The 24,153-nt window shown below is 35.9% G+C and overlaps 2 protein-coding genes across 3 annotated transcripts in view; both read left to right on the top strand.

Moving 5' to 3' along the window:
* FAM133B (family with sequence similarity 133 member B) overlaps positions 1 to 13,842 on the top strand; it is a 30,478-nt gene extending 16,636 nt beyond the window's left edge. For both annotated transcript variants that reach the window (XM_037836664.1, XM_037836665.1), the window contains exons 9-11: positions 7,077 to 7,169; positions 9,626 to 9,673; positions 12,495 to 13,842. In XM_037836664.1, the coding sequence (XP_037692592.1) occupies positions 7,077 to 7,169; positions 9,626 to 9,673; positions 12,495 to 12,581 (228 nt within the window). In that variant the 3' untranslated portion in view covers positions 12,582 to 13,842. The remainder of the gene's footprint in view (positions 1 to 7,076; positions 7,170 to 9,625; positions 9,674 to 12,494) is intronic.
* Positions 13,843 to 13,986: 144 nt separating this feature from the next.
* LOC119534382 (EF-hand calcium-binding domain-containing protein 1-like) overlaps positions 13,987 to 24,153 on the top strand; it is a 21,429-nt gene continuing 11,262 nt past the window's right edge. Inside the window, exons 1-2 of the mRNA XM_037836666.1 lie at positions 13,987 to 15,921; positions 21,830 to 21,985. Of these exons, the coding sequence (XP_037692594.1) occupies positions 15,864 to 15,921; positions 21,830 to 21,985 (214 nt within the window). The 5' untranslated portion in view covers positions 13,987 to 15,863. The remainder of the gene's footprint in view (positions 15,922 to 21,829; positions 21,986 to 24,153) is intronic.

Raw genomic sequence — 24,153 nt, 5'->3', positions numbered from 1 at the left:
TGCTACCCCTGCTTTCTTTTGGTTGTAGCTTGCATGGAATATTTTTTTCCATCCTTTCACTTCCAATTTCTTTGTGTTCCTGTGTCTAAGATGAGTCTCTTGGAAGTAACAGATATGGTTCATATTTTTTGATCCATTCTGGAAATCTGTACCTTTTAATTGGGGAGTTTAATCCATTCACCTTCAATGTTATTACTATGAAGGCATTTCTTGAATCAGCCATCATATCCTTTGGTTTATGTTTGTCAGATTTATTTATTTCACCTCTCTCTATTTCCTTTAACCTACCCTTACTAAATCTCTTTAGTTCTGAACTTTGTTTCTCTTCTGATAAGGCTCCCTTCAGTATCTCAAGCAGGGAAGGTCTCTTGTTAGCAAATTCTGTCAGCATTTGTCTGTGAAAATTTTAAACTCTCCTTCAGATTTGAAGGAGAGCTTTTCTGGATAAAGAATTCTTGGTTGGCAATTTTTCTCTTTCAGAATTTTTAATGTCTCATACCACTGCCTTCTTGCCTCCATGGTGACCACTGAGTAGTCACTACTTACTCTTTTTTTTTTTTTTTTTTTTTTCTGTTTTATTTAAAAAAAAATCAAGATAAGAGAATTCTTTTTGTCCGTATAACTTTACCACAAGCATTCAAGGCAGTTTTTTTTTATGTTTTTTTTTTTTTTTTCATTTTTATTGAGATTGTTCAGATACCATACAATTTTCCAAAGATCCAAAGTGTACAATCACTTGCCCCTGGGTACCCTCATACAGCTGTGCATCCATCACACTTAATTTTTGTTCAATTTTTAGAAACTTTTCATTACACCAGACAAGAAATAAAGTGAAAGATGAAAAAAGAAAAAAGGAAACTCTAATCCTCCCCTATCCCTAACCAACCCCCCTCAATTGTTGACTCGTAGTATTGGTATAGTACATTTGTTACTGTTTATGAAAAAATGTTGAAATATTACTAACTATAGTATATAGTTTGTAATAGGTAAATAGTTTTTCCCTATATGCCCCTCTATTATTAACTTCTAATTGTATTGTCATACATTTGTTCTGGTTCATGGAAGTGATTTCTAGTATTTGTACAGTTGATCATGGACATTGCCCACCATAGGATTCAGTTTTATACATTCCCATCTTTTGACCTCCAACTTTCCTTCTGGTGACATATATGATTCTGAGCTTCCCCTTTCCACCTCATTCACACACCATTCGGCGCTGTTAGTTACTCTCACATCTTGCTACCAACACCCCTGTTCATTTCCAAACATTTAAGTTCATCCTAATTGAACATTCTGCTCATACTAAGCAACCACTCCCCATTCTTAAGCTTCATCCTATATCTTGGTACCTTATATTTCGTGTCTATGAGTTTACATATTGTAATTAGTTCCTATCAGTGAGACCCTGCAATAATTGTTCTAATGTGTCTGGCTTATTTCACTCAGTATATTGCCCTTGAGGTTTTGTCATCAACCCATTTTTTTTTAATATGGTTTTGTTCACTCACCATACATTCCATCCCAAGTAAATAATCAATGGTTTTCTGCATGGTCATACATTTATGTGTTCACCACCTTCACCACTATCTATATAAGAGCATCTACATTTCTTCCACAAGGCAGGAGGGAGTCAAAGAAGGTAGAGAGGCAAAAGAAAGAGGAAAAACAAATGACAGCTAGGAAGCAGCAAAAGGAAAAATAACCTTAAATCAAAGTAGAATAAAGAATCAGACAATACCACCAATGTCAAGTGTCTAACATGCTTCCCCTATCCCCCCCTCTTATCTGCATTCACCTTGGTATATCACCTTTGTTACATTAAAGGAAGCATAATACAATGATTCTATTAGTTACAGTCTCCAGTTTATGCTGATTGCATCCCTCCGCCAATGCCTCCCCATTTTTAACACCTTGCAAGGTTGACATTTGCTTGTTCTCCCTCGTAAAAGAACATATTTGTACATTTTATCACAATTGTTGAATACTCTAGATTTCACCAAGTTACACAGTCCCAGTCGTTATCTTTCCTCCTTTCTTGTGGTGTCTCACATGCTCCCCACCTTGCTCTCTCAGCCATATTCATAGTTACCTTTGTTCAGTGTACTTACATTGTTGTGCTACCATCTCCCAAAATTGTGTTCCAAACCACGCACTCCTGTCTTCTATCACCCTGTAGTGCTCCCTTTAGTATTTCCTGTAGGGCAGGTGTCTTGTTCACAAAGTCTCTCATTGTCTGTTTGTCAGAAAATATTTTGAGCTCTCCCTCATATTTGAAGGACAGCTTTGCTGGATACAGGATTCTTGGTTGGCGGTTTTTCTCTTTTAGTATCTTAAATATATCACACCACTTCCTTCTTACCTCCATGGTTTCTGCTGAGAGATCCGCACATAGTCTTATTAAGCTTCCTTTGTATGTGATGGATTGCTTTTCTCTTGCTGCTTTCAGGATTCTCTCTTTGTCTTTGACATTTGATAATCTGATTATTAAGTGTCTTGGAGTAGGCCTAGTCATATCTCTTCTGTTTGGAATACGCTGCTCTTCTTGGATCTGTAATTTTAGGTCTTTCATAAGAGATGGGAAATTTTCATTAATTATTTCCTCTATTATTGCTTCTGCCCCCTTTCCCTTCTCTTCTCCTTCTGGGACACCAATGATACGTACATTATTGTACTTTGTTTCATCCTTGAGTTCCCGGAGACGTTACTCATATTTTTTCATTCTTTTCTCCATCTGCTCCTTTGCGTGTAGGCTTTCAGGTGTTTTGTTCTCCAGTTCCTGAGTGTTTTCTTCTTCCTCTTGAGATCTGCTGTTGTATGTTTCCATTGTGTATTTCATCTCTTGTGTTGTGCCTTTCATTTCCATAGATTCTACTAGTTGTTTTTTTGAACTTTTGATTTCTGCCGTATACATGCCCAGTGCTTCCTTTACAGCCTCTATCTCTTTTGCAATATCTTCTCTAAACTTTTTGAATTGATTTAGCATTAGTTGTTTAAATTCCTGTATCTCAGTTGAAGTGTACGTTTGTTCCTTTGACTGGGCCATAACTTTGTTTTTCTTAGTGTAGATTGTAATTTTCTGTTGTCTAGGCATGGTTTCCTTGGTTATCCAAATCAGGTTTTCCCAGACCAGAACAGGCTCAGGTCCCAGAGGGAAGAAATATTCAGTATCTGGTTTCCCTGCAGGTGTGTCTTAGAAAATTGCTCCACCCTTTGATGCCTCAGGTCACTGTGCTTTTCTGCCCAGCAGGTGATGCCTGTTAGCCTATAATTCTTGACTGGTGTGAGAAGGTATGGCCATGTTCCCCCAGGCTCTGGGGTCTGGTTCTGAATGGAAAGGGCCCCACCCCTTTCCTCCTAGAGAAGACAGACCCCTCAGGTGGAGGTCATTAGCATTTCAATGGTCTCACTCTCTGCTTGTGCTGTCTCCACCCTTCCCCGAGTCACAGCCCTGGAAACTGAAAATGACTGGGGCTTTCTCCACTGAGCCTAAAAAGAAACAGATAGTCCCCTTCAGACCCAGTCCAAGGCGACCCTCCAGCTCTCCCAGGTCAGTCGTCACCCAAAGCCTCTGTCTGTTTTTGGGGGATGCATACCTGTAGTGAGCAGTTCACACTCACTACTTAAAACCCCATTTGGAGCTCAGCTGAGCTATATTCGCTTGCTGGGAGAGAGCTTCTCTCTGGTACCACAAGGCTTTGCAGCTCAGGCTATGGGGGAGGGGGTCTCACGACTTGGTTCCACAGGTTTTACTTACAGATTTTATGCTGTGTTCTCAGGCATTCCTCCCAATTCAGGTTGGTGTATGATGAGTAGATGGTCTCGTTTGTCCCCCCGCAGTTATTCTGGATTATTTACTAGTTGTTTCTGGTTTTTTGTAGTTGTTCCAGGGGGACTACTTAGCTTCCACTCCTCTCTATGCCACCATCTTGCCCAAGTCCCCACTACTTACTCTTATGTTGTTTCTGTTGTAGTAGTGAATTGCTTCTCTCTTCCTGCTTTTAGAACTTGCTCCTTCTCTTCAGCATTTGACAATCTGATCAGAATATGTCTTGGAGTGGGTTTATTTGGATTTATTCTGTTTGGAGTTTGTTGGGCATCTATGATTTGCATATTTATCTTGTTTAGAAGGGTTGGGAAGTTTTCCCCAACAGTGTCTTTGAATACTTTTAGACCTTTACCCTTTTCCTCCCCTTCTGGAACACCAGTGATTCTTATATTTGTGTGCTTATGTTGTCCATCATATCCCCGAGATCCATTTTGAATTTTTCTATTTTCTTCTCCATTCTTTCTTTTGTACTTTTACTTTCCATTCTGCACTCTTCCAGTTTGCTTAGTCTATCCTCAGCTTCCTCTAATCTAGTACTGTGTTTATCCAGATTCTTTATAATTTGATCAATATTTTCTTTTATTTCCGTAAGGTCATCTATTTTTTTATTTACTCTTGCAAATTCTTCTTTATGCTCTTCTAGGGTCTTCTTCATGTCATTTATATCCTGTGCTATGATGCTGTTATTTGTTATTACTTCTTTGATTAATTGCTCCAAGTACTGTGTCTCCTCTGATTTTTTTATTTGGGTGTTTGGGTTTGTGTTATCCATATCTTCTGGTTTCTTCATATGCTTTCAAGTTTTCTGTTGTTTTTGACCTCTTGGCATTTGCTTATCTTCATAGTGTTCTTTTAGGATATACAGTCTTATTTGAACAATTATTTATAATTTGTCAGAGCTGCAGCTTGGTGGAGTGCACTTTCTCTGACTTGCCAGCAGACGGCACCCCCATGCCACCTATTACCCTCAAGCCAGTTCTCCCCAACTTTGTCTCTGCACCTGTTGGGGGTCTGAATCTTGTCGGGGTCCAGTCAGTGCACCAAATTTCCGTGGGTAGTTGGTGCAGCCAGCCCTGATGTTGGGGGCTATGCCCTGTGCGGTTAGGGAGGAAAGGCATTAAAGCTCAAATCTCCCAGCTGTTCTGGAGACTTAAAGCCGTTGCACAGGCCCAACCCTTCGGCTCAGACACCGCACAGTATCTCCCTGCTGTGGGCCCACAGTCCCTGGTATTGGTGTAGGGCCCTTGGGACTTCTGCATGGGACCCTGCGTCCAAGCTGTGTCCTCTGTGGGCTTCCACGGAGGGTAGACTGTGCAACATCACAGGCGAGCAAAATACCCCTAGGGATGTTCTTGGCTGCAGCACAGCGCGGGGGCATTCCCAGCCCGCTGCGAACTTGGCTGTACGGGGCATGGTAATTGCCCCCTTTCATGGACCTCCACCTTCCTAGCTCCCGGACAATTAGCTTCAGGTGTGTGAAAGTCTATCATCCATGCCACATACCGAGGTGGGCACCCAGGGCATGGAAGGCATTCCCCACCACACTTGACTGTGTGTCTCTCGCTGACAGATCTGCAGCCACTTTTGGGGTTTTTAAACTCATCTGTCTCTGAATGCTGACCCCCAGTTTCTTCCAACAGTGGCATGGCTGCTGTTTTCCCCAGCAGCCTCACTTACTTGTTTCTGAGCACAGACTCTCGGTTTCACCCAGTGCACAGTCCCTGTGGATTTAGCGGACCTTGTTCAGCTGATGCAACGCTGGAACTGGTATTCTGGAGCACTTTCTATCTTTTATCTAGTGTTTTTCACAGAGAAGTAGTTTGCTCTGTCTTTCCTAATCTGCCATCTTGGATCCTCCTGTTGTGTGTTTTAATGCTGTTTGATAAGAAGGCTTACTTGGTAAAATGTGATTCATGTATGGGTGACACATAAGACACAAGATCTTGAGGGTGTTGCATAACTGAGATAATCATTAGGGTGAAAATCATTTGGTCTTTGATTTTGTCATTAATATTAGGTAAAGATTTTATATTCACATATAAGGATTGTTCATTCTATTTCAGTGTTATTTTTAATAGCAAAGAACCCATATATCTGCCCTCCAGAAAGAGATGGGTAAGGTAAATTATGGTATATACTTAGAATGAACATCAAAGGCAGCTATAATGGTGATGTAGTTGGCATAGAAAGATACTCATGACATATTGGGTAAAAAGAACAGATTCCAAAAAACCAAGTATTTATCTAAAATTGTATCTATATACACAGAGAGTTTTTATATATACGCAAACATCTTAATGATATTTACTATTTGGTGGTCAGATTTGGGTGAATTTTCTTACAATAAACATTTATTATTTTTACAAAAATAATAAAAGCTGTTTGCAAAAAACAAAATAAAGTCTCCTATAATCCAACACATAGAGAGATGTTCAGTCACTGTTAATTTTCTCCATGATTTTTTCCTGTTTATATCTTTTTTTCTTCAAAAAACAAATTGGGCTTATTCTCTCTGAAAAAGTTTTCTAGCCTGCTTTTTCTCTGTAAGATTAGAAAGTGAATATCTTTTCCATTGTGTGGTTTTTGTTGTTTTTGTTGTTGTTACAAATTACTTTAGACATATAGAAAAGTATGTAGAGAATAACGAAATGAAAACCAGCATATCCACTGTGCAGTTTTATTTAATCTTAGTATTTTGCCATACTTGGTTCAGATATTTTCATAATGTTTTGTTTCTGAAAATATATATTTGAAGCCTCTGAGTACTTCCCCAATCTTCCCCTCTCCTTCCCCAGAGCTGTTCATTTTCTCATCTTTAACCATACCTAGAGATTAAATTTTTAAAAATACAACCTTAACACTTTAAATGCACTGAAGAACTTACTTTGTAGAGTTTTTTTTTTTAGATATTCTCTGATTTTCTTTTTGCAGCGCTAGACCTGTTCTGAATCCAATCGTGTGTAGCACAGATTACAACACAAGGGACCCAAATTTTATACCAAAAGAAAATAAGGAAGATATTGAATCTAAATGGATATGTAGTTATTTCTTTTCAAGTTATTTAATAAAAGCATGGTTTTATGGAATTAAAGACTAAATCCTGGTTAATTGGACATTTCTAAAATGAAAATGGGTAATTTTAGTGATAATTGGAAGAATTGTTAAATGGAACTTAGAAACATTAAAAAATTCTGTTGCATGGTGTTATGGTATCTTATTGAGTCAAGAAATTTGTATTTATTTTTCATAGGATAATAAAGGACTCAGCAAAAAAAGAAAGATGTATCCTGAAGATAAACCTTTATCATCTGAGTCCTTGTCAGAATCTGATTATATTGAGGAGGTAAGTTAAGTAAATTTTCTCCACTTCAAAATGTTATTTAATTTAACAAATATGAATTAGTAAAAAGAAATACTTCCTTGATTTATTCACTTCTATAACATGAGGTAATATGAAAAAGAAATGGAGGTTGTTCTGTTTCAGAATTAATTTTGCATTTTCCAGAAGAAAATTACATGACTATTATTTTGATGATTAACCATATTTCCACATCTTGCTAATCTTAGATATATTATTTTTACTCCTCTAATATTTTCCTTCTCTTGTTTTACCATTCTGATTATATGAAAGATGCTGTATAATGTACAGCATATTGAAATCCATCATCCCTTTATGTGGTTAAACTAGAACACTGCATTGTATGGTCTCGATTTAGTTGACATTATTCTTGTTTTTTGGTTTGAGCGACTATTTGGGGAGTGGAAAGGTAATGAGGGAGATGGAGTAGGTAATCTCTACAGTCTTTTTTAGGTATAACAATCCCTATCTTAGATTTTGTACTTTGTTGGAATTAGAATCTGTTCTTAGTTGATTTGAGGTAAGTTATCTTTTAAGTGTTTCTCTCTTGATGTTGGTTTCTTCATCTGTAAAATTAGGAACCTATCATATTACTTTATTGTAGAACTAAATGAGATGATAAATTGTAAACACTTTACATATGCCTGGGTCAGAGTAAGTGATGAGTAAAGTTTGCATAATTCTTATTGGGTTATTGTATTAAAATCTAAACCAAGGTTTCAACAGAATTACTGATATTTAAAGCTGCAACTTCCTTCAGAGATCAATATAATCAACCCCCCAACAGTGTAATATAGAGGATCTTACACTTGGTTTCAAGAGTCTTGGCAGGTTGTCACAAGAGCTGTTGTTCTTGATTCTATCTCCTTTCTGTGTTGGCCTCCTCCCACCCCAGCACCACCCAGCTGTATCTCTGTGCACTCTGTTTTCATCTCCACCCACCAAGACTTGTCTTTGTTGTTTGTGTCTGTTGACATCTTCTCTGACTTCATTGTACTTTGTAACAGTGGCCCTCAGTCCTCAGACATTTTGCCTTATTTTTGTAGCAATATTTTGTAATATCTCCTGAAATAAAATTCATAGCTTAAGGTAACCTATCTATAACATGTTTTTAATATTATAATCCCCTAACAGAAATATAAAGGAGAAATAAAAGAAAATAATTTTTAATTTCATAAGATTATATTTCAATATGTAAATACTTGCTTATGATAACACTAGAAGACATAAAATCTTAAGATGTAACAAAATTTAGAGTGTGGCATGTGTGTTCTATTGGCGTTCAAATACCATACAGTAGCATTGCCTTCAGTATATTTTCCATAATGGTGGACAATCCTTAGTAAAGCTCTGAATGAAACAGAAAACAGTCTTCCCTCTGTTGACTTAATATTTGCGCTTCCGGGACATTCGTGTATCTTAAAACCCTGCACAAAACACCTTGTGTTCAGATTTACAGTAAATTTAGTTTTTGCATTTATAAACAGGTTATATGAATATCTAGCATGCTATTCAAAAGTCTTGCAGGATGTGAGTCAATTCTTCATTTTGCAGGACTGTTCTGGGCATTGCATGACAGCATCCCTTCTTTCAGTCTGCCTAAATATGGATAACACACAACTAATACCATTCCCAATTCTCATAACAACAATAACAAGAAAAAAAACAGTATTTTCTTAAGTGCTCTCTTAGAGTCAGCTGCTGCCCCTGTTGAGAGCTAATGGTCTGAAGCTTATGTGTTTTATTGCTTTAGTCCTTTTGCTTCCTTATATTGGTAGTTCCTTTTTTTAATGTATTGTGTTCTTATATTAATATGTAGTCACCTAGCAGGTAAACCACACAATTAATAAAACATTTAGGCAATTTTTATCCTCTGGTATTATGTTGTGTTAATTATGTTTACCTGCCACGTGGTAACAAATAGGACTTAATATAAAACTTGTTACATTTGGACTTAACATTAAATATACATGAGCTTTAGCAACTTACCATTTAATTAATTGCATACTTTAAAAGATTGAAATGAAATATTAACGGGGTGATATTTGCTTTTTAAAAGCTCTTCATCAGTTGGCTTATACCAAATGTATCCTATATTTATAGCTACCACTTATCAGGCACTATAGATTAAGAAATACCTACTATATTCCAGGAAGTTCCCCTTGAGGGTAGATATTATGTCCATTTTACAGATGATAAAACAGACTAATAAAAAGCAGAGGTAAGAATCAGATCTTGTCTATTTCAGAGCTCTTGGGTTTTTTTCCCACTGAACCACACTGCTTTTTTTAGGTGTCGAAAGGGAATACAAGAGAAACAACAACTCTCTTGGGGTTTAAAATCTTAATTTTCATTGAAACCTTATTGAGATATAACAAGGGTTTGAAGTATAACAAGGCATTAAGATGTCATTTGATTGTCAAAATTTTAAACTTTTATAGGTACGAGCGAAAAAGAAGAAAAGCAGTGAAGAACGAGAAAAAGCAACAGCAAGTATCACTTAATGTTTTTATATGACAACACTATAGCTGTTTTTATTTTTTAATATATAATGAGTCATGGTAGAAGTATGATTGGATTTACTGGAACCAAATGGCTATTTGTTGGGAAAGGTATGATCTTCAGCAGTCTCACTTCATAGATAGGAAAAAGATAAACTTGCCAGGAAAAAGGAAAAATACACTGATAATAAACTTCTATTTCTGTTTCAGTATTTCACTGTTAGATATGTAAGCTCAAAGATTTGTTCGACTTTCTTAAACTCTAGTATAAAATATGAGACTAAAGTATGGTGATTCCTTCAAGTTTTGATACTAGTTACTTCCAGATCAACCAACAACCTGGTAATAAAAGAAAAAAGCTTCTCTAAATTCAGGCTGCAATGAAAAATAAGCAGGAGAATGACAGCATAAATGATTCTAATAAAGGTGATTCTTTTTATAGTTTTTAAAGCCAGGCACTGCCATTATGGAAACTAAGAAGTAGGAAAGGAGAAAGAAGGAAGAGGAGAGGAAGGAGAATGGAAGTGGTATCCAAATGAGAAGCATACCAACTGAGGGAAAGTGAATAACAGAGATAATCAAAGAATAAGGTGGACCATATAAGCAAAGTAATTTAGGAGCACTCAATTTAAGTGTTGGCTGTGGCCTTGGAAGGCATTTTCTTAGGGAGAGGTAAAAGAAAAATGAGAATGGCATCGTTTGTAGGTTTTGGGGTACCAGAATTTTCCCTAGGTCTTAATTTGAGAGACCTCTGATTAGAAGGTTCACCTGATAATATATGATTTAAGAAATCACATTTTATGTTTCAAGACTACGGTGACATGAGAGTTTTTTCTAAATGGGTGTTCTGGTTTGCTAATGCTGCTGGAATGCAAAATACCAGAAATGAATTGGCTTTTATAAAGGAGGTTTATTTGTTTACAAAGTTACAATCTAAAGGCCATAAAGTGTCCAAGGTAAGGCATCAACAATAGGGTACCTTCACTGAAGGATGGCAGATGGCATCCAAAAAACCTGTTAACTGAGAAGGCACAGCATCTGCTGATCCCAGATTGAGTTCCAAAATGGCGTTCTCCAAAATGTCAGTTTTCAATGACCATCTTCAAAGTGACTCCCTCAGTTGCTCTCCAAAATGTCATTCATGGCTGCACTGAGTTCCTTCTGTTTGTCAGTTCATTTGTATGGCTCCAGTGATTTAATTCAGACCCACCCTGAATGGGTGGGGTAACACCTCCATGGAAATTATCCAATCAAAAGGTCACACCCTAATCAAAAAGATTAATCAGTCTGCCCCTACAAGATTGCATCAAAGATAATGGCATTTTGAGGGCCATAATACATTCAAACCAGCACCATAGGAAAATAGTTCAAATGAAGTCTACCTTGGTCTTTTGTTCATATGTTAATTTTGGATAATTCTGATTTGTACTTGGATACCTTTACTATTTCATTCATTCACCTGGTATATATTACACATCTTTATGCAGGCACTGTGCTAGGTCCTAAAGATATAATGGTGCAAGATAGAGAGATGAGTGTGAAATGTGAGTGATTGTGGAGAGGGTAAAGAAACCCTCTTTGAAGAAGTAAAATTAAGCTGAAATCTAAAAACAAAGAAGAAAAGTATTTTAAGAAGAGTAGTCAACTGCCCTTTATGAAAAAGTAGCCCATATCCAAAACTTAGTTTTAAAAGCCCAGATTATAAGATATTGGGCTCTTTGTGAAATTCCCCATGTACTTTAACCTTGTAATGAAAAGGGAAATGATGAGAATTCGCTTAGAGCCACAAATTAGTAGGGTCCGTTGAAAGAGGAAATTGTGAACAGTGCTAATAGATGAGGAAATGGATGGAAAGCTCTGCTTTTACTACTCTCTCTTCTTTCTTGCTTTTCATGTTTTGCTTATAAATATCAACATTAGCAGTAGTCTGTCATTGATACCACCTTTCCAGGTATCTGTTTTTCTAAAAGTTTCTCTTCTATTCCACAAGAGAAACAGAAGAGTCAGCAAATTCTAGCTCCCTTTTATCCAATCACATTGTTTTAAATAACTTCTTTTTTTTATCATTTTTTTTTATTGTGGAATATATAAATACAAAAAGGTGATAACTTTCAAATTAGAATTTAACAAGTAGCTATAGAACAAATTTCAAAGGATGCTATGGGTTACAGTTCCACCATTTTAATTCTTTCCTTCCAGCTATTCTAATACCCTGGCAACTAAGAAGAAGAAAATTATATAGAGATTCAGTATTTATAATCCTTTGTTAAATTTCATCTTGTCTGTTGCTACCCCTTCCTCTAGTTTATTCACTTTCCTGATCTTCAGGGATGTCTAGGCAGTGACCACCCTAACTTGTTCATGTTGAAAAGGGGTGTAGATGTTATGGGAAAAGGGGACATAGCTGGTTGATGTTCTTGAAGAGGCTTATTGCCTCTGGGCCAATCACAATTTGACTACTTTTACTAGGCTTCAGTGGCATTCTAAATACAGCAAGTTATAGCATGGTTCAATTGAATTTTCTACAAGAAACTTTATTAGACCCTACATTAATGTGCTAATGATATAATAAGAGTTTTTCCTTAACTTTAAAACTGACAAGCACTCTCTTAGTCCTCACATGACATTGGTTGTTTGAGACTTTTAGAGAAGTGGAATAGGGCATACTCTTCGTCTTTATTTTGAGTAGCTTATTTGATTGTGTGTATTGTTTAAAATGACTGTGTAGTAGCTTATGGTACCATGGTGAAGTTGTTTTTAATTTGCATTTCTTTAGGCAGTAATATCTAACATGTAACTGTCTTTACAGGAAAAAACAAAAAAGAAAAAGAAGCATAAGAAACACAGTAGGAAGAAGAAAAAGAAGGCTGTTAGTTCAAGTCCTGATTCTCCATAACGTTAAGAAAAATCAGGATTCCCTTAAAGAGAAAGTGCAATGTCTAAGGAAATTTCAGCTGTGAAAATTATGACGTATTTACTAAAATGCATGATTTTTCTTGTTTTTAGTATTATTCCTGAACTTTCAGTAGCCACTCAGATGCCGCGTGTGAAAGGGCCATAATTGTTGCCTGCTGCTTGAACATCTTTTTTTTTCTCTTTCAGTGCTTAATTAATGGCTCTGGGAGATAATACACTGCAGTCGTACTAGTGGTTCATATAGTTAGGGATAAAGTGAATATTTTTGACTATAATTACCTAATTATAAATCAACGGAAATTGAATCTGAATACATCTTTAAGATGGTATCAGAAATATCCAGACAACTTTAGTTAGCATTTTTGAGGTAGGGATTACATTGATAATCCAAAATCCTGATTCTGTAGATAAGTGTACTTTAAATTTTTTTTCCCTTGTATACTTTTTATTTACCTGGGGAAGCAACTTTTAGGTTGGGGGGAGGGGGTTGCTATCTCTTTAGCTAGCAGAATAGTGTGCCTTTGATTCTCACACATCCTATTTTTGTGGATGCAGCAGCCATGCTTCCTGGGGAGGTCAGAGCTGGATACCAGCAATCTCGCCCTTTATTGAGCTTAGTGACATCCTTGGACTCTGTCATATGCTGCCTTGAATGAACCATCGAAATAGCCTTGTGCAGCATGAGATAGTCCCAAAAGCTCTGCAATTTACCTCCACTTCAATAATTCAGAATATTTTTTAGCATTACAATGTGTTATGTCACATGAATTAATTTTGACTACACTTTGGCTTTGGAAAGAAATCATTTCAAATAAACACTGGTACTTTTTGAACTAGATAGTTAAAAGATTCTAAAATGCATGTTTTATACTGTTAAGTTTTAACCAGTCAGGAAGATTTTATGTAACCAGTGCAGTTATATTTTTTTTGTATAAATTTTGTTTAGGCCGAAATGTTTAGTTTTTGTAACTCCTTACTCTTGCTATCTTAAGTTCATTACTGTGTTTAATGGCATACTTGCTGAGATATTTAGCATGTAAAAAGCAGGTTTTGATATTTTTCTTTGGCAGCTTCATATTGAAGCTGAGACTCACCATAAACAAGTTGAGTGGCAGTCCTGGTATGCCGTGTCTTGTTACATAAAGCTATTGCCAGAATCTTAGTAAATATAATGTTTTAAAAGTTTATTGTATTTGCATATTAATAACAAACTATGACAAGTTAAATTTAAGTGAGAAATACATTATTGCTCTTTCTGTGTCATATTTTACTAGGGTTTTGTGCCTCATATCTCCCACTGAATTGTTTATTAGTAATGTTAAAATGAATTGATAAATACCTTTCACTTTACATTTTTATGTAATCAGGTTACATGAAATTTTAATTTGATGTACAACTGTGCCTGTTCTAGAGGGTGTGCTAATTATAATGCTATATGCCCAAAACATTTTGACAGGACAAGACACTGAGTAAATAGATATTTTTCTTAAAAAATAACTGTGTTCTTACCAGCTTCCTTTGGGTCACAAGCATAGTTACAAGGATAAGAAATACTACTAGATGTCAAATAATAGATAAGTTTTATCCCCAAGTGTTTAGCTGTAAAAGTAGCACATTCCTTTTATATTTTTAAATTTATGTTTCTTTAAATTTTACACTTAAGAGTTCATACTTTTCTGTATGCTCATAGCAAATTTGATGGACATTTTGTATCCAAAAGAAAATTTCTAAGAATTGTTCATGAAAATGCTAAAAGATAAGTTTATCAGGGTATTTGTAGATTAGTTTTGCTATGAACATGAAAGTGAGGCTTGCAGACTGGTCCAGTATATATTGCAAGTTAGACTGGGGAAGAAGGTGATCTAGCCAAAAAAAATTCTTTCAAGTGTTGACTGGGAAACATCTTTTTCATTATTCTTCTGATTATAACCATAACATCTTCCAATAGGTTATAGAAAGAAATGATAGGGTTATATGTTACCAGTTTTTAGTTAATCCCAAACTTACTACAAGCAAGTTAATAACATCTCTTACTTTGTCCCCCCAATAATCCAAATCCACCCTTTTTCTTGAATAACCTTGCCACCAATTTTATAACACAAGTGTGTTATTTGGATATTGATGCCATGGTAACTGAAAGAAAACTGTTTTGTGTCTGGATAGAAAAATTGGCTTTATACCAGTGCTACTTCTTTCTGATTGTCTTGGATTCTTTCAGTTACCCTTAGTATATTTAGGTGTTTTAACTACCATAAGAGTGTCCTGAAATTATTTTTTCCAGGGTACAGGCTCATATTCCTTCAGTCAAGATGTCCTAAAAACCTGTCACCTTATTTTCTTTTCATTATATGGAGAACAATAGACTTGCCTCAGAAAAACTGACAATAGCTATTCAGACTTTAGTAATAGGTTTCACACTTTAAAAATTTCCAGTTTTCAATTGAAAATTTATAAACACTCATCTAGCATTTCTTTAAGAAAAAGTGGGAAACCTTTTTTATCAATTGTATTTGTCTTATATTAAAGCACATTTATATAATTTAGAAAACGTTTAGCAAGAATATAGTGTCCTAAATTCTGAATATCATTTTAGTACAGGTTTCCTTCCTTAGCACAGGGAAGGTCAGCAGATGGACTGGAAGATGTTTGTTCTTTCTACTAGGATTTTACAATAGTTGGCATTTTGGCCAGCTTTGTTATAATCACACTGTATTTTCTACCAGTCAAACCCAAGTTGGAGAGGTAAAAGTGGGGTTTTGTGTCTCTTCCTAGCAGCTTCCAGATTGAGACCTTTGTTTAGATATCAGGAGGTGCTTGGTTAAGAGTTTAAAGGAGGTTATAACCTTTGAAGTCGTTGTTTATAGGCTGGAAAATTATTTAAACTTGAAGAAGGTTTCTGGTTTTATTTAGTTATTAATGGTGTGTTTAAGTTGGAGGAAAATCAACTTCAACGTAGAATTTGTGTTGAGGAAATGTATGTGGCAACTGGTGCTTATACCCCCCCACCAAATGTAGGAATTGGTATATTTCAGATCACAATAACCTTAATGAATTTACTTAATTTGTTCTGGATGGTAGGAACCATCTTTGCATATTTTTCCAATTACTTGAGAACCTTCTATGTTTGGTTGCTGGGATATTGCCATGGTCACATTCTGTGTTGGGTCTAGAGCAGTGACTGTGGAATTGGTGGCAACCAAGACGCAAGGCTTGGAGCTAGGCTGGCTGTGAAGTCTGCTGTGTGGTGAAGCCACTCATTGACATGGACCAGAAGACTCTCAAGAAACTGGTGGAATCTGTAACTAAAACTGTGAAGAGCTGTGAGTACTGAGCAGATTTCCAACATTGCCTGAACATTTTTATTCAGTCGAATATAAACATTGGTTGAGATACTAGTTAGATATTAGCAAGTGTTTTATAACCCTAAAATAGAGCCTTTCTATTTCCTATCTAATGTTTTGGCCATTTTAAAAGTAGATAAGCAAGTGAATGATTATGCCTGCACTTACACAAGAAGACTTTTTAATTACCAGGTGTCCTAAAATACATTTGGGTATGTGAGAAGAATAGTTGAGAATTTTCATGACATCTTAAATGCTAAAGAATATCTACTACCCAATGACTGATTTTATTATAGGCTGAAATTGAAATTTAATCAGAAACTCAGCTCCCGGAGTTGTTGGCTTTTCACACAAAGCCATTCTGACATGATTACTCTACTTAAAGGGATTGATTAAGATACATAAGATACTTTTGGTGTTGAAAAAATAGCATGGTGCTTTGCACTTGGCAAGTGTTTTTTAATAGATTTTTTGGAGTCCCTGCCCAGATTAGAAAGTAATCTTGTGAATTTTATGTCTTAGGCATGAGAGTCAATCCTGATTGATAATTGTCAGAGAATGTCTGTTTTTAGATGAGGCATTTACTTTATTTTAGCCGCTGTTCCCTAGTCTCATTATTGGGCATTTCCATTTTCCCTTGTGTGGCCCTGGGAGAACAGGCACCACTTCATCCAACAGGTGCCTCATTGTAGACTTAATTTCGTTTTCTCTTATTCCAGCTGGTATTTGAATGATTTCAGTTCTTCAAGCTCTTCTAGAGTCTGTTTTCCTATCCTACTATCATATATCCCTTAAGTTATATAGTTCACATCTGTCTGCAGATTTGGCCAATGCTGAATTTATCTACTGTCATTTGCTTCTTTCGTAACTGAGCCTGGGTTTTATAACATGCAAACGAAAACTCGGAATGCTTTTAACCTCTAACTTTTCTCCCCATCCTAAAGAAATTATTTTTGCAATGTCTGCTCCCTTATATGTGTTTAATATAATTTATTAATGAAAGCAATTTCCTGAAATAGTCTGTAGGCATGACTATGTAGTACTTGAGTAAGACCATGCCTCGTATAGTATTCTACAAAGTAGATATTTATTATTATTCTAATTATTGTTTGAAATAGGAGTAAGTGGCAATTTTTTTTCCTTTTTCCAAAGCTTTTGAAACATTAATTCTTAAGTTATGATTAAAAGTTAAGGCCCTGAATGCTTAAACATAATAGTTCACTCAGAGTCCTACACCAATGTAGCCAGATTTCTGTTTTACACTCAGATTACTATCAGCTGATGTTTATTGAGCTCTTTATTAGCCAGCCATTTTTCATCATTGTTTATTCTTAGTTCAAACCCAGTCTTCCCTATTTTTGGATGAGGAAACCAAGTCTTAGGTTAAGTAGTCTGTCTAAAGTCATACAGCTAGTGAACCTTCCTGGTGGAGGCTGTTAGAACCCAGATTGTCTGCTGCTTGAGTCTGCATTCACATAATCTTTATTTCTCAAATTAATCATACTGACCAGCGTCCTGGACAGCCCTCATGGTCTTTCCCTACAATGCATTTAATTAAGTGCACAGTGAAAATTTGTTGAATTTAGCTCAGTCCTTGCGTTCCTCTAGAAGAGACCAGGTAGACAGACAGCCATCCTACTTCCAACCAGAATTTGGCTCTTAATGGGTAGGAGTGGCAAGGACTAACAGAGCTAGTGCTGTCTTGGCCTTCTCAGGAAAGGTCTGTCTTTTATTTCTCTTGGTGTACAAAGTGCTAAAGTGTCCCAAGTGGTGGCAGAAAGTTAAAGTGTTTTTTTCCTAGGCTTTAGACCCCTTAGGAAGAAATCTTAATAACTAACTAGGCTCTGATATGCTAAGGGACCTCTTCTCATCCAAATGACTCAATTCTTATACCCTCATACCCTCAGAAAGCTGGTTACTTCCAGTGGCTTCACAAAGGAAATTCATTACCTCACCAAGTGGCTGATACCATTTTTTTTCCAGACTGCTTTCAAATGTTTTTTATTCTAGAGTTAGTATAATTTCTATTGATCGTCATACTACTCTGTAGAGCTTCACTGTCCATTATGGTAGTCACTAGTCACATGTAGCTATTTAAATTTAAATTAAATAAAGTTAAATATTAACTTTCTTAGTCACACCAGCCAAATTCCAGGTGGGTGGTGGCCAACAAAGTGGACAGCTCAGATACAGAACATTTCCATCATTTCAGAAAATGCTCTTGGACAGCGCAGCTTTAAAATCACATGTAATAAATCCGGTCCCTTTTCAAATAATAGCCCTTAATCTGGTGGGGGAGGCAGACCAATAATTATCCTCAAGGTATTATAAATGGGATTGTGCAGGTAGTACAGGATATAGAGAGAAGAACAGTGGTCTGGGCTAAAATAGGGGCCAAAGGAAGGTTTTTCAAAAGAGGTGGTATCTAGACCATTTGGAGACATGAACTGTTGAGGCAACTATGTAAAGACATGTTTAAAAGAAATAAAGACATGGTGTTCTAGGATATTGTTGGTAGTTCAGTATTGGAATGTAAAAAGGAGGCAAAGATTTGAGAGGTGGGCAAAGGCAGAAGGCCTGCATTCCACATTGAGGAGTTGCTCTTTTTTTTTTTTTTTTGGTACAGGCATTGGAGATACTGACAAGATAATTAAATTTAGAATGCTCACTTGAGCAGTAGCATGGAAGAGTACTGAAGATAGTTGTAATGAATGTCAGCTTCAAGGGCAATGCAACCTATGCCATCTGACAGCCTCATGCTTGGTTTAATGTTTTGTTATCATTGAACTTAAAATAATTTTTTTAAAAGGGGTCTGCATTTTCATTTTGCACTCAGCTTTGCAAATTACATAGCTGATTCTGACTACCTCTGATTCAATGTGTGGTAGAATAAGTTTCTCCACCATCAGAATCACCTAAAGGTTTGTGTTGAAAATGTGGATTCCTGAGTACTACTCTAGACTTACTAAAAGTCACTGGAAGTAGGGCCAGGGATCCACATTTTAGACTCAAGGTATTCTTAGACACACTGAAGTTTGAGGATTCCTGACCTAAATTGTCTTTTTCTGGTGAGACTTCAGTTCTTCTAACATAAAATCAATTCCAGCTTGATTGATAATTGTGCTGGGAATCAATCCATTCTTTTTCAGGTGTACTGTCATTTAGCCATAATTTTTACACTTTTATAAATTAGTGAACTTTTTTTTTTTAGCTAAGTGAATTTTAAAACTATTCCAGATAAGTTTCATGTTTGATTTGACTGATCATTTTGGCATCTAGAGGTCATTTTGGATCATCTCATCCAGCATATTCCTTAATCTCTCCAATTTCACATCCTCTAAATTTGACAAGTACTCCAATATATCAATGGTTGATAAATATTTTGTCAATTATTTATTCACCAGATGTTTACTGAGAGACTATTGTGTGAGGCATGACTGGATATTTAATAGATAGTAACCTGTTAAATAGCATTTTCTGAATAAAAGTGTTCATGCAGCTGTGTCTGTCCATAATCTTTCAGCCTGCATTTTTATTTCTTGGCTAAAATCCAAATGTTTTGTTAACTGCATTTCTCTGATCCATCCTATCAGAGGGAGGAAATAAGTTAAATCTAGTATAATTTGCCCTTGTGAATCCGTGAGTTCTTCTTCCCTGAATTTTTGTAAGTTTTTAATACAGCTGGTTATCTGTCCTGGCACTTGACACAGGACCACTTCAAGATCCATTAGTTCAATGTTTGGCATTCACTTTCTACATGAGACAAATAATGTGGGTCAATATGTGTGTATACGTGGGTTAGTATACATACTTCCTAGCTCTGTCCACTGAGAGGGCCTAGAAGCAGTGACACCTTGATGGCAACAAGCACACCCAGCAGCCAGATCTTGGTTTCTAAAGACTGTTCTCCAGTAAAAAGAACCAGGGATCCTTGGAGAAATGGCTGAACTGGGAAAATACAAGATAACCTAGAACATCTTGTAGTGTCAGAAAGCAAGGAAGTGTTCAAAACGCAAAAGGATGGGGGCATGTCAAATAGACACTCATCAACATGAAAGCTCTCAATGGCCATAGCTGGAAATATTTGAGCAACAAAATAGTGTAGCATTGTAATATAATCCATAGTATAAAACATGTGAGTCCATAGTAATATGAATAAATGATTGAATAAATAAGTGGAAGACTAAGGGATATATCTTCCTTACAGAGGAATTCTAAATAATATATATCAATACCCCTCCCAGGAAATGGAGGTGAATTCCTTTCTTGACTGTAGGATCACTTATTGACTTCATTTCTAAAGAATAAACTGGAAAAGGAAAAATAGTAACTACAATGGAGAAAACCAGTAGACTGAACAAGTGATCATGGTTAACATCACCAGTAATGTCATGTTGATGTATGTATCCCTGATTGGATGTGATGAGAATGGCCCTTTACTTTTGTGATAATTCTTCCCCAAAACAGCCAGCCTAATGAGAAAAATATTAGCAAACCCAAATTGGGGAACATTCCACAAAATAACTGACCAGTACTCTTCAAAAATTGTCAGGGCCATCAAAGACTGAAAAACTTAAGCAGATTGGAAAAGACATGACAAACAAATGTGGTATCTTAGATTGGATCCTGGAACAACAAAAAATAGATAGGTGGAAAAACTGGTGAATTCTGAATAAAGTCTAGTTTGGTTAATAGTAATGTACCAATGTTGATCTGTTAGTTTTGAGAAATGTATCATAATTAGGTAAGATGTAAACATTAGGGAACTCTGGACTATCTTTGCATCACTTCTATAAACCTAAAGCTATTTTGAAATAAAGTTTAATTAAAACTGTAATAACATGCCCTTCTCTTGCATCTCAGTCCCATTCCCATTATCTGTGATTTCTCCAAATATTCACAATGTGACCACATGTGTAAGGCCTTTAGGTATCGTGATAAAATTCAGAAAAGGTTAAATTATTACCTGCTGAAGATTGTATCTAAAATCTTTGATTGCTTTGTTGGACAATTTGTCAACATTTTTTCAGTGCAGCTGGTGACTCTTAGAACCTCACTTTTCTCAGGCTTTCATTTTCACGCCACTGTTGGTGCTGACATTTCCATCAGGTGATTTTTCTGCATCAGAGTTGAACAGGATTACCTTTAGGCAAGCATTAACATACTATGCAAACCATTAAGTGCACTCACTCACACCTGATTTTCCTTTTCTTCATAGTCTAAAGTAACAAGCAGGCTTTTTTAAGTTTCTGTCCCTTTATGGTTTCTCTTAATGACCCATTTTCTTCAAGTCTGGGCCACCCATACTTTTCCTTGTTTCTGTGTCCCTCCTCATATCCTAAAATTGGAGCTCTGTCAGAGAACACACTCTGGGTTGGTTTGCTGCTTTTGTATTACCAAAATTCCATCCTCTTGAATTATGTCTTCATCTGAGGGTGAGGGATGGGTGTTGTGTTCCCAATAAGGCAAGTTCAACTTCAACCTCAATTCCACCTCTTTACTGATACTGTTCCATTTCCCTGGAATTCTCCACTTCTTAACTACCCCAACACTTTCCTTATTATATAAATACTACACATTCTTCAAGGCCCATTCAGAGTCAACTTCTCCCAAGAAAAATGGCCCAACTGCGCTTTCCCATACTGATATCTCTTAACATGTCTACAGTGGTGACCATTTTATTACATAATTTATCAATTATATATTGTATTAAGAGACTTGAGTGAAGCCTACTTAATTGTAAGCTCTTAAGTATATCATATATTTTTTGTATTCCAGAGCACTTAGCATCACAGGAACAAAATAGCTGCTTAGTAAACTGTATTTAATTGGGTTGAAGAACTCTGATTACATCTAAGTTGTATTTATTTGTCTTTTCATTTGACAGTCAAAAAAAGTGAAGTAGAGTGTCTCATAAAGCTTTTTAACAGCTTGGTAGGAAAAACTCATGAAAGACTTGATAAGATTGGGCTAGATCGTAATGCATTTCGAGGGATCCTGTACAGTGTTTTTGGAATGACTGATGATATGCTGATGAATAGAGGTAAGAAGTCATGAGACTGAAATGGGTTAAGCTGAGATATGCCAAATATCTGTTATATAAATTTTCTATATATACGTATTGAATTTTTTGTCAAATATTTTTTCAGTGCCAAACTAGAAAGGCATTATTCTGATAGTGGTACCAATAAATAGTGGTTTGTTTGATTGTAAGGATGGTTTTTAACATAAGCTCACTCATAATTTCACATCTTTGAGGGAGAACAAGTAACTAAATATGCTAGTAGTATTACATTTGTTTTCTTGATTTTTTTTTTTTCTTTATTAGAGAAGCTGTGGATTTACAGAACAATCATGCATAAAATACAGGATTCCCATATACTGCCCTATTATTAACACCTTACATTGGTGAGGAATATTTGTTACAAAGCAGTATTGTTTTTTAAGAGATAAGCATGTGGCTTTTAATCATGATATATTTGGATTTACATGCTTGTAGACATATAAATTATAAAATGCCTTTTTCCTCATAAAAATGAAGAACCTATCTGTATATCATTATATAGCAAAAATTCAAGGAAAATGAATATGATTCAGTTGGTATAGTAGTGGATTTTTAAATTTTATTGTGGAGATATATATATATATAATATATATTTTTATATATATGAATATTTCCATTTTGACCATTCGTACAATTCAGTGGCATTGACTACATTTACAATGCTGTGTTACCATCATCACCACCCATCACCAAAACCTTTTCATCACTCACCACAGAAACTCACTACCTATTAAGAAATAACTCTTCATTTCCCCAGCACCAGCCCCTGGTAACCTCTAATCTTCTGTCTCTGAATTTGCTTATTCTAGTTATTTTATGCAAGTGGAATCATACAATATTTGTCCTCTTGTTCCTGGCTTATGTCATTTAACATGATCATCAAGGTTCTTCCATGTTATAGCATGTACCAGAATTTTAATTCTGTTATGGGCATGTAACACATTTGGTTTATCTATTCACTGTTAAGTTGTTTCCACTTTCTGGCTATTGTGAATAATGTTGCTATGCACATTGGTATATAAATAACTTCAAGTCCTTGCTTTCCATTCTTTGGGGGTATATAGCTAGAAGTGGAATTGCCAGGTCTTAAGGTAATTCTGTGATTTAACTTTTTGAGGGACTGTCAAACTGTTCCACAGCAGCTGTGCCATTTTATAGTCCCACCAGCAATGTACTGTGGTTCATATTTCCCTGCAATATCACCAGCACTTGTTATCTTCTGATTTCTTAATAGCCATTCTAGTGCATGTGAGGTGGTATCTCATCATTTTAATTTGCATTTCCCTAAAGGTTAATGATGTTGAGCATTTTTTCGTATGATTATTGGCCATTTGTATATCTTCTTTGGAGAAATATCTGTTCAAGCCCTTTGCCCATTTTTTAATTGGATTCATTATCATTTTGTTGTGAGTTGTAGTTCTCTATGTAATCTGGACATTAAACCCTTATCAGATAAATGGTTAGCGATTATTTTATCCCATTCTGTAACTTGTCTTTTCACTTTCTGAATGCATATATATATTTTTTTTTCATTTTGATGAAGTCCCTTTTATCTATTTTTTCTTTTGTTTCTTTTGCTTTGGGTGTTGTATCTGAGTCCATTGCATACATAATACATGGTCCTGGAGATTTTCTCCTATATTTTCTTTTAAGAGTTTTATGTTTTTAGTTCTTCGAGTTAGGTCATTGATCTATTTCGAGTTAATTTTTGTATGTAACGTGAGGTAGGGATCCAACTTCATGCTTTTGCATGTGGATATCCAATTTTCCCAGTATCATTTGTTGAAGAGACTATAATTTCCCCATTTATTGAACTTAACACCCTTGTCAAGTATCAGTTGGCCAAAAATCTATGGTTTATTTCTGATCTCTCAGTTCGATTCCATGGGTCCATATGTCCTGTCCTTGTGCCAATACCACACTGTTTTGATTACGGTAGCTTTGTTACACATTTTGAAATCAGGAAGTGTGAGTCCTCCAACTTTGTTCTTCTTTTTGAAGACTGTTTTGGCTATTTAGGGGCCCTTGCCATTACACATGAATTTGAGGACTGGCTTTTCCATTTCTGGAAAAAAAAAAAAAAAAAAGGCTGCTAGGATTTTGTTCAGGATTGCATTGAATCTGTAGATTGCTTTGTGTAGTATTGC

Source organism: Choloepus didactylus, chromosome 5 (genome assembly GCF_015220235.1).
Source record: "Choloepus didactylus isolate mChoDid1 chromosome 5, mChoDid1.pri, whole genome shotgun sequence".
Lineage (NCBI taxonomy): Eukaryota > Metazoa > Chordata > Mammalia > Pilosa > Megalonychidae > Choloepus > Choloepus didactylus.
The sequence above is the reverse complement of the archived record's forward strand: the minus strand, read 5'-3'. Positions and strand labels throughout refer to the sequence as shown.